This window comes from Excalfactoria chinensis, chromosome 19 (assembly GCF_039878825.1).
Source record: "Excalfactoria chinensis isolate bCotChi1 chromosome 19, bCotChi1.hap2, whole genome shotgun sequence".
NCBI lineage: Eukaryota > Metazoa > Chordata > Aves > Galliformes > Phasianidae > Excalfactoria > Excalfactoria chinensis.
Window position 1 is genome coordinate 5,084,652 of NC_092843.1, and position 11,193 is coordinate 5,095,844.

Genomic DNA, 11,193 nt, shown 5'->3' on the forward strand with positions numbered 1-11,193 from the left:
GGGAGGAGGGGGAGGGGCGGGGGGACCCGCTCCGCTCAGCGCGCTGTAGATCGTTGTCCATCCGCAGCGGCACTTTCGCCACTCGTTACAAAATTCATCCCCTGTCTCTATCCGTTCCTGCTCGCCTCCTGTGACCCTTGTGAAGCAATAAAGGAGATCGGCGCGGCTGGAGCAGGCGAATAGAGGGGGGTGAAAAGCAGTAGAGACAGGAGGAATCTGCGGCCGCGGATCAGCAGATGGCTGTGCCCAGCGGCGGCCGGGACAAGATGGCGGCGCTAAGCAAGCAGTGAGTGCGGGCGGCAGCGGGGTGGCGGCAGCTGAGGGGCTCACGGGATCGCCGCCGAGGACGGGCACGGGCCGGGTTCCGCCTCGCCTCGGGCCGGGACTGGTGCTATCGGAGCGCTCGGTCGTTCCAGTCAGTGTTTGTCGGCGGGCAGCTCGTGCGGCCTGAACCGCGTTGGGCTGAACGTAAAGCTGTACTTGTTAAAAAGTAACACTGTGAGAAATGGGGAGGGGTGGAGGCGGCCCCGCGGTGCCCAGGGCACGGTGTCACTCCAACGAGGCGGAATCCCTTCAGGATCCGAGCAGAAACCGCCGTGCTCCCGCCGCGGCACAACCGCCACCTCAGCCGGGCCGCCACAGGATCCGCGTTCGGAGCTGTGCTGGGCGATGCGGTGTGAGCTGGGTGCGGGTTGTGGCCGTTCGCCCTGTGATGTGGGTTGGATGCAGGTTGTGGCTGGTTGCTCCAGCTCCACCTGTAAGTTGGTAGTGTACGTTGCTGTCCAAAAGAGTGGCCTGCCAGTGTATCTGCAGAGCAGTGCGTGGGTCAGCACTCTGCAAGTTAGAGCAGTCGTTTCTTCCTTCTCTGAGGAGGGAAGAAAGAGAAATCATTTAGGGGAGGTATTTGTGGCTTCACTGAGGAAGATGGATAGTTTTATCCATAAGCTTTGTGTGGAAAAAGGTGATGGTGGCAGTGAGAGAAGCTGGCAGGTGTATGAGGGTGTGCTGCCATCAGTGCTGCCCAGAGCTGTGTGCTGTACATTATAGTGCTGCTCATCTTCTGTTTCTAGAGCTGTGAATAGGAGACCTCTGTTTTGGAACCTGCTGTTTGTATGTAACGTGAAAGATAACTTAGTGTTTTTTCCCCAGGTATGGGCTTATTATGCCCAAGAAGTTGCAGCAGAAGAATCTGGCTTCCAACAAGCTCTCAGTGTTTGCAGATGATTCTGATGATGAGGTCAGTTCAGCAGTTTTCTTCTGATACTCGCACCGCATTCTGTAGGTGATTGGCTCACAACCCTGCTGCACGCATCTGCTGCTGGCTGTGGTACTGGGGGACAACCATTTGGGCATGGGTGATTTGTAATCCTCAAAGCACTCCATTCTGCTAATAAGAGATCACACTATGTACAGGATTTCAGTGGTCACACACCTTATCGGTGCTCGGTGGCGTATGGCTATATTGTTATATTTCATAGTGTTCTTCTATACAGCCTTTATTTATTGTTTTTAAGGTGTTATATTGAAAATATTTTCTACTTGTGCCAGTAGAGGGGGCTGCACTCCAAAAATTACACTTCAGGATGGACTGCTGCAACTGGCTCAGCGTTTAGGCTGGTTTGGGTGCTTACAGATACTTGTGTTCTTAAATACAAGTTCAGAAGAATTTAAAAGGCAGTAGCTTTGTAGCCTATGGGTAAAGGGTAGGAACTCAGAGCTGTGGAGGTGATCCGTTTCTACAATGGATAAGTGCTGAGGTTGCAACCTCTTTTTCTGTTTCTGGAGATAGGGTTGCAGTTTACTGAGTAGTATCAATCAGAACTTATCAGTGATAGCTTAATCATCATGTCATTATGTGCGTGTTGTATCTTTTTTTACCCAAAGCCCAGAAAACATAGTTTTGATTGCATAGCTGCAAAGAACAATGCTAATTAAGCATCAAATAATATTTGTCAGTTGCTAGTTCCTATAACCAAACATTTTAAATGTATTTTAATGAACTGGTTGCTCTTATGTTTTGTGACAGTAAGCCCAAATCTAACAATTGCCAACCTCTGTGAGAGGCTGAATCCCATCTGCTGCTGTTGAAGGCTCTAGAGCTGCCTTTGTACAATGCATGAGAGGGCTGAGGGCTTCCTAGTGATGCTCAGTCAGCCTCAAATGTGAAACTGCAGCATATATGAAATGCAGAGGATGTGAACATGTCTGACTTGCCATCTCCCACCTCACATAGCTGCATCCTCAGCACCATGTGGAGATGTCCTTCTGCTTCAGCTCATAGCTGGCAGCTCGGCTCCAAGGAGAGACATTCCTTTGAACGCAGCTGATAGGGATGATAGGATCCTGCCCTCTGGGACAGCAGCACTTTCCTTTTCTGTGGCTGTTTGGGATTTGGTGTCTTTCTCTACATCCAGGAATGGACTCTGTGTTTTCCAGAGCCCAGAACGAGCTTCAGTTGATCGGTTGTCATTAGACCCTGAATGGTAGAACTGGAGACCCTCCTGGCTGGGGGGGACAGATGGTCTTGTTTTATTTTTCCACTTCTGCATTTTCTCTTTTTAATGTCTAAACACAGGAGTAAAATAATGAATGATAACAATTCTAATAGTAATGATGGATGATGATACCAGCTAACTTGTACTTAGCAGAGCAAGTATTATACCTGTCAGGAAAGCTTGACACTCGCTACCAGAGCCTGTTATAAAGACTCTTAGAAGTTGTCGTGTGCTGGTGTGGTACATCCCAGCAAAATGTAATAATCTCATAACTGCCTTTATCAACCAAGGATCGTTTGTAAAAAAAGCAAAATTACTTTATTAGTTCCATAATAATTTCAGAGCTTTGGAGATAAGGAGCTGCGTTTGGGAGGGGTTTCATTTCCTGTCTGCTTGCTTATCGCTCACAACTACATCTCAAATGTCTGCAGATTATGTATTTTTAACTGAACTCTAATAAAGTTTGTGCTGGGAAATCTGCACACCTGGCTTGGGCTCTGATTAGATATGAGATAACAAACTTTTGCCTCCTTTTTTTTCTTAATGCTACTATGTGTATTTTTATTAAGGAGTTTGAAATGGGACTGCAGCAAAGTACATTAATGGGCCGTTAGTCAGCAATGAAGATGCTCCTTGGGTTAGTTCATAGCAAGCAGAACATCTTGGATGGAAATCTTGTTGAGATATTTTTCATCAGTGTTGAATGGGACAACCAAAGCAGGCCATTGCAATTCTTCCTGGCTGCCATAGTTCTGCCTTCATAAGGAGGAGTTGTTCCTGTCTTTAGATACAGAGGGAAGGTTGTCATCCTGCTGAGAGCTTTTAGCAGAGAATAGACGTTGCATGAGCAAAATGAGATGTGAGAAATGAGCTTTCATTTTGCTTTATTGCTACCTGTGATACATTCATTTTCTCCACAAACATTACCTCCTTATTCACACGCTGTGGTCTCAAGAAGCAGTGTGTCCCTTTTGCTCTGCCTTCTGTTCTACATTTACCATTTGGTTGGGAGTATCTCTGTAAAGTGAGACTCATTTTACAGCATTAGAATGTCTGAATTGAACCAGAATTATCTGCACCATACTGAGCAACATGCAGCACAAGGAGCAAACAGGCTGAGGGGCTCTGGCAGAGATCTCTGAGGAAATGGAAGCGGAGAAATAAGTGTGGATAAAGCATGGAAGAGCAGAAATGATTCAGAGAAAGTAAAGCAGTTCTGCTGTTTCTCCTAATGTGAGCAGCAGAATGTATTATGGGATGAACGAGTGACTGGTTTCATCAAAACAAAAGGAAGTTGGTTTTGTCCGGACGGTGTGTGATGCAGTTGTGGAAGTTGTGGCCAGAGCTATAAGTAGGTCCAGAAATGGATTAGTGAAACCAAGGGATGCTCGTGGTGCCCAGCAGTGATCCAGGTGCACACTCCCATACAGGAAGTCCCTGGCTGTGGGTTGCTGGAAGCTGGGAGCGTGTGCCAAGGAGAGTTAGTGCTTTATGGACTTGTTTTTCACGTTCTTTTCTCTTTAAGAAATGGGAGAGAACAGTGAAAGTTCTCATAGACCCAGGCCCTTTGTTTTATTTCTTTATTTATGGTCTTTTTGTTCACATCAAAGCTTTCTGCCCTGGCCTTGTAGGGCTGCTGGACTCTCGAGTCCCATTTTGAAGTTTATTTCTTTGTGTGGTTTCTATGTGCTTTTACAGGAGTGGGTTAAAATATCTTTTCCTTCCAGCAGATATTAAAACTACAAGCTTTGTGCTTTGGAAGAATAGCTTGAATGCAGTACAAGTACGAGACAGATTGCTGAGCTTACGGGCCTTTAATAAATGGGCAGTTGATAAGTAAAAACAATACAAAAGAACAGGAAGTTCTCATCTGTCAGAGCTCAGGGCACAACAGGAAATTGTCAGCCATAAACCTTTAGGGAAGGTGTTTGTTTGTTGTAAACTTGCTGCCATTCTAAGCAAACATATCGCAGGTGGGCTTCCTTACGAGTGTGTGTGCAATAACGAGATTGTATATTACTGCCGTGTTTGTTTCATCTTCACAGATCAACACGTTTGTCTCACGGGGGCAGACAGGGAAAACATTCTATGCAGTGTTTGAGATGTTTTGGTGGGATGCAGTGCGTTCTGTAAATACAGCTGCAGAAAACATTTTCAGTAGTGGATACTGGTTTTCTTAGGGAGGATTGGTACTGCTATTTTCTAGCATATTAATGTTGAGGAGCTAAACATGAGTGCTTGAAGTACGTGCTGCTCCCATCAGCAGCTGTTAAAAATACAGAACTAATGATGCTGATTGAACTCAGAGTCTTTCCAAATCCTATCGGTTCTTTGGTTCTTGCTCTGAACGCTGTTCTCATCCTGCTGTCAGTAAGAACCCCTGCTCAGCTCTGCTGCTTCTCTGAACCAATATGTACAAGTGTGTTGTGAGCAGCACTGAACCGTGCCACAGGTTGTTGGGGATACAGTTATAAAATCACTGAGAAGATTTATCTCCCCTGATAAAAGGAAGCTACTTATGTAGCTGTTAGTTAGAGCAGCAGAAAAATCACCTGAGCTGCGTCAATATGATTAATTTTATTTCTGTAATCTTTCCTTCTTATAGCCATCTGTTGGTGAAAGTCTTCAGAAAGAGGCGCTGAAGAAGCAGGCAATGAAGCAGGTGAGGATCTTCGTGCCTGTGGCAAGCGGGGAAATTACTGCCTTTCATTTCATGCTTCGTTCTTGTGTCAGTTCCCACCCCATGTTTTTTGTTTTGTTTTGTCTTGGTTTAGACAAAGTTGGAAATTCAGAAGGCTTTGTCAGAAGATGCTACAGTATATGAGTATGACAGTATCTATGATGAAATGCAGCAGCAGAAGAAGGAAAGTAGCGCCAAGCTGTTATCAGGGAGAGACGAGAAAAAGGTCAGTGCTTGAAAATGTGTTCTGTCTGTCTTAGCTCTGTCTTATCTGTGCTTGGAGTAACTTTAACTGCTTAACTTCTAAGCTTTACCAAATGGGATCTGTAATGGGGCATATGAGTTTTGTGCTCGAATGCTGTTACCTAAGGTAGTAATGTGCAACAACTGGTAGAATTCAGTTAAACAGAGTCCTGATCCAGTGGTACTCTGGAAGCAGGCTGTAAGTTTCCCACCTCACTTATGATGTATGGCATCTCTTTCTGTATTTTTTAATCCCCCTAAAAGGGGATTACAGTTTCTATAAGATTGTTATTAGCATAAGAGTGTTAGACTAGTTTCTGTTACTTTTTTTTTGATAGAAACCCCTTTCAACATCTCCAACAACCCCAAATTGTGTTTTCTTGGCCACCTTAATTATCTCTCAGCGTTATACCTTTTATTCCTTTCTCTTTTAGCCCAGATACATCCACAATATCCTCAAAGCAGCTGAGATTAGGAAGAAGGAACAAGAAAAAAGAATGGAAAGGAAAATTCAGAAAGAGCGTGAAATGGAGGGAGGAGAATTTGATGACAAAGAGGCTTTTGTGACTTCAGCCTATAAGAAGAAGCTACAAGAGCGGGCTGAGGAGGAGGAAAGAGAAAAAAGAGAGGCGGCTATGGAGGGTGAGACTAACACTGACCCAGCTTAATTCTACTTAGAAGGAGTATGACCTTGTAATGACACACAGTACTGTCATCCAGTCTTTCTGTGAGCCTTGATATGGTTTAAATGTCAAAAAGGAGAAGATAGCAGATACAGAATTGGGCCCCACTTTCCATCTGTTATTTTCCCGTGTACAGGTAATTGAAGGAACATGGAAGGCTCCTCCATTTGTGTGTCAGTACTGCTGGGGTTTTAATTTTTGAGAAAGGGTCAGTTGTTGAAGACTTGTAAGCCTGGGGTACAGCAATGCTCACACTCCCTAACTTCACATATTACATAGGATCTCATAAATTGGCATTGAAATAGGACTAAAAATAAGTAGTAGAATAACAAACAAGGTAAAATTGATCAAGGTGTAGCCTCTGGCATTTTCAACATCTAGAATAAGATAGTCCAGGTTGGAATGGATTTCTGAAGGCCATCTGTTTCAGTCTGCTGCTTAAAGCATGACCTACATTGAGGTCAGATCAGCTTGCTCAGAGCTTGTTCCACTCCAGGCTAAAAACCTCTGGGGGTGGAGATTGCATTCTTGTTGCTGTCTTTACCAGTTGTGAGTTGTGTCTCTTGAGTATTTTTGGCACTGTAAATCTAGCCTTGCTTTTTTTCCCTTAGCATACCTGGATGTGACCAAACAGAAGGATCTCAGTGGGTTTTACAGACATCTCTTAAACCAGAGGGTAGGGGAAGAAGAGGTGCCAAAATGCAGCTTCCGTGAAGCCAGGTATGATGCGGTTCGGAAAGGCTTTATATCTAAAACAGCTTCTGCTTGGATGTGGTTCCATGCTTATGGAAATATTGCAGGAAGCAGACAGGGAATGCTATAAAACACTGGTTGGGGTAAAGTGATTGGTTGGTACAGATGCTTACTTGAATTATTTGGAAAATATCCAGTGATCATCAGTTGTTTAAACTGTAAGACAAAAAAACATGGAGGAGAAGAAGTTAAAGAGTGTCAGAAGACTGTCAAGCTTGTAATAGTTCATATTATCCTAACCTGCATTTACTTTGGTTTGCATAATATTTTGCAATCTGCATGAAATTGCATGTGTTGAATCACGAGGAAGGCGAAAGGTAACGTAATGGACGGTGAGAAGCAAGTCAAAGAAAGATGATTTTGGTATTAACTTCCTGAAAAAAAACGTGTAACTATGACTTTATACTGATCCCACATTTGTAGGTTAGTGAAAACTAAACAAATTCAGTGCTAATGCTGTGATAAAAGGAAATGAATCAAATAAACTCTGGAAGTTCAGATGGAGTATTTTAAGATCTTAATATATACACAGTCCAAGGCAAAGTAATGAGATGAAGCTGAGTTATTTATGTAGTTGAGATGGTGAAATCCTGTCCTGTAGATGAATATGTCGAAGGGGATATATGTTCATTATATGCAACAAGTGATCATTTGTAATGGTTAATTCAGGTGAAAATTCACTTGAGATAGTCCTCAGACCTCAATCTCACTGTTTGCTATTGCAAAGAAAATGCAGCTTTCATCAAAAGACGTATTAAATCGGAGAGTGGATTATTAGAAAGTAAATCCTTACATGAAGGACGTGCTCATGGTGAAGTTACTCTGCTATCTGGAATAAGGGAGTTGTAGATTGTTTGCTACAAGGATACGGCACACATTGGAAATAATAGGAAAAAGTAATGTAATCGAACTAAGAAATAAGAGCTTCAGGGTATATTTCAATATTACTCTTTCTTATGGTGGTACTGTGGGATACTGGGAGAGCACACCCGGACTTTCACATCTCAGAACTTGCAGCGCTTGTCAAAGGTGGATCTCTTCAGGGACTGGTCATTTTTAGTGACTGAAAGTGAAGTAAATTAATCCTGTTATTGTTTGTAGACTTCAAAGCACACATCAAATATTTGGTCTCACTAAGTGGTGTGCTGATCCATACCAGTTTACCACAGAGCGTTATTACAGCTGTATGGTTAGGAGAGCTTATGTGGAATGGAATGGATATTTCCTTACCAGTCAGGAAAGTGTGGCAGAGCACAACCTTTTCTGCCTAGTGCCCAGATTTGCCCTTCATGGATCATCCTTTTGATTTACAAATCTGTGTGCAGTTAAAAAGTACTCAGTTCTGTTTAGCCACAAGGACGAGATCTTCAGAACTACTGGATTAAAAATCTACTACTACTCGTGGAAGCCTCTATCAGTGAAACATCCAACATACTTATTCTCTGAATGATTATCTGACACGAATAGGGGAAAAAGTACAGAGGAAAAAATATGCTGCTTGCCAGAAAGCTCACACAAGAATGCAAATCTCTCTTCTGTTCCTTAGATAGAGACTGCAGATACATAACCATACTCATCTTTTAGATAAATCCATCAGCTTGCATTCACCAATGAACTAGATGCAGGTCTTTGATAGAAACTGTTTATGCTAGATTCCTGGAACCTGAGCACCAGCTAGATTTGCTTCCAGAGACTTTGCAGATGCATCTTTTGTTTACAGTCCTACTGAAGTCCTGATCAGCCTATAGAGAAGGCTGAGATTTCAGGTTGTGTAATGTTTGTTTTTTTTCTCTTTTTTAACATAAAAAACAAATGTAGGATAAAGGAAGAAAAATCTGACAGTTATGATGAATCCAGCCAAAGGAACAAAGGCCTGTACGAAAGACAAAGACTCAAACCTTCTGCTAAGGAAGAAGATAATCCAGATGCTGATACTGACTTAGAGGAAAGTGATAGCAATGATGAGAAGAGACGTAAGTCTGTTAAAGTAAGTTTGAAAAAGAAGAAAAGGAGAGCCTCCTCTGGGAGCAGTGAGGAGGAGACTAAACGTCACAAGAGCCAGAGGCATTCCAGGTCACCGAGTTCATCCAGTGTGGAGGAAGAGCTGCGCACTAAAGACCAGACAGGTCATCCAAAGAAGGGAGAGAGCAGGCCGAGCAGAAGGGGTTACTATGAGCAATACAGGGAAAAAGACTATCAGAGAAGTAGAACCCATGAAAAGGATCACCAGAGGGAGAAGGAAGAGCGACACAGATATGGGGATCACACTAGTAAAGATTATTACAGAAGAAGGGAAGAGCAAGATGATAAAAAGGAAAAGGAAAGAAAAGAAAGGGAGGGACATGGTAGAGAATGGAGGAAGGCAAAGGAGAGAGAGGAGAAGTGTTCAGAAAAGGAACGAGAGAAAGAAAGAAGAAGAAGTGGTAAAGATAGATCCAGTGACAGAGAGAAGGAGAGAGGAGAGAAATTCAGAGAGAAGGAAGAACACTCAAAGGAGAGGAGAGAGAAAGGTAGTAGTGATGAAAAGTACAGGGACAGGAGGGAAAGCAGTCCTGCAGCTGTAGAAAAAGATGACTCTGATCTGGAAAAGGAGAAAAAGGGAAGAGACAGAGAGGTGGATGAGAAGAAAAGCTCCAGCTCTGGGAATTTGTCTGAGCGGAAACGTAAGGATGGAGAAGGGGAGAAAGAGGAGAAAGAACAGACACAAAAACCACCGGAGAGCATGAGCAAATTTGCCAAACGGAACAACGAAGAGACTGTCATGTCAGCGAGGGACCGCTATTTGGCAAGGCAGATGGCACGTGTGGGTGCTAAATCTTACATTGAGAAAGAAGAAGATTAATGGCGCTGTAGTGGACAAAAACTCTTGGTTTCCCAACCAAGAGGAAAATCCACTGCTTCATGGACACTTGTACAGAAGAGTATGCCAGCTATTTATTTTTAGGTTTCATAAAATACGTTTTATGTGCTATGGTAGAACATCTCTTGAAATGGATTAATGGATCACTTGATGCACACCCTCCATCAGTTTGTGCAGTCAAAGTATTAAATTTGTCTAAATCAGCCCAGCTTTGTCTTCAGTATTTTTCATCTGAAGATTCTGGGGAGTTATGGGAATGTTGAACAGCCTAAGGTGAGAATGCTTCCCACAGGCAGCTCCTATTCTCAGCAGCTGGAGCAGAGTGAACTCCTAAGCTCTTAATGCTTTGAGAGTCTCAGCACGTACCTGGAGTTATCAGTGCCCAACAGTGCTCATAAAAATCAGAAACACCTGCGAAAGAGGAGAAAATGGCAATGGAACAGCCTGGTTAATGATTGAGGGTATCTCTGTGTAACATGGTGTTTTGTAAGTTCATGCATATTGACATATGGATTTTGTATATATGTTTGGGTTTGGTTTTAGGGACCCGATGTACAGAAATAAAGCGTAAGGTACATACATGTCCAATGTGTGGGTCATTTTTAATGCTATTATATTGGTAATAACGTCATCTTTTTTTGCGTGTGAAATAAGGCATTTCAGTCCTTTCTCATGTATTACATTCATGTCTGCTAGTTCTGCTGGAGGTAGTATTTTAGGTGTGTCAATCTGTCCATCCATAAGCAAGAAGTTATCCCTGCACTCTGACTTGCTAGGTAGGATGTCTGACAGCAGTCGTAGTTTTTAGGTTGTGTTCTCAATGCTTTTGACAATGTTCTTCCCTGCTTTTTTTTCCGTTGTACATATGTGTACTGGCAGTGCTAAGTCATGGCCTGAACCAGTGATGGAGCACCTGGTGGGAAGGCAGGGCCAGCCCAGGGGAGCTCAGGTGCACACAGTTCACCTGAGTGACCAGGAAGGGCTGAAGCCAGGATCCATCCCTTCCCAGACCTCATTTAAGGGCTGGCAGTGGAGGTGGGGGTATCTCTTGTTGGAGATCCCTGCCTACCTGAGGCCTTCCAAAGGTAAGCAGCTCTTTTCCTTCATTTCTGCCTCTGTGGCTGCTCCTGTTCCTCTACAGTATTTCAGGATGTTGGACTGCTGTGGTTTTTTTTCCACTCCAGATCACCTCCAATTATTTTCTTTTCCAATGGACTTTGGTTTAGTAATTCTTCTACTCCTAAATACTTTTTGGTGCTTTCTCAAATGTAATTTTCATAGCACAGGTCTGATAAGTTGGTCATTTCCTGCTTCTTGAGTGACTTGAGATGTGTTGTGTTAGGAAAGCACGTTGTGTGATTCACTTCATTACAACACTTTGTAGTAGGAAGAACAGCTGAGTCATTTGTACTTTTGTAGCCCAGTTTTGGGAAGTGCTGCCAAAACTTCTGGGCTCCTTTTTGACGTGTCCTAAAGTAC

General features: G+C 43.3%; 1 protein-coding gene across 2 annotated transcripts; it reads left to right on the forward strand.

Annotated features, from left to right (window-relative positions):
- The first annotated feature begins 40 nt into the window (after nt 1–40).
- NSRP1 (nuclear speckle splicing regulatory protein 1) lies at nt 41–10,293 on the forward strand. Of its 2 annotated transcripts, none has more exons than XM_072353414.1 (7): nt 41–286; nt 1,150–1,237; nt 5,101–5,157; nt 5,270–5,401; nt 5,853–6,060; nt 6,713–6,821; nt 8,673–10,293. In XM_072353414.1, the coding sequence occupies exons 1-7, from the start codon at nt 237–239 to the stop codon at nt 9,694–9,696; spliced, it is 1,668 nt and encodes a 555-aa protein (XP_072209515.1). In that variant the 5' UTR covers nt 41–236; the 3' UTR covers nt 9,697–10,293. The 2 variants fall into 2 exon arrangements, with proteins under 2 accessions (XP_072209515.1, XP_072209516.1); XM_072353415.1 differs by lacking the exon at nt 41–286 and adding an exon at nt 397–415.
- Nucleotides 10,294–11,193: the final 900 nt, after the last annotated feature.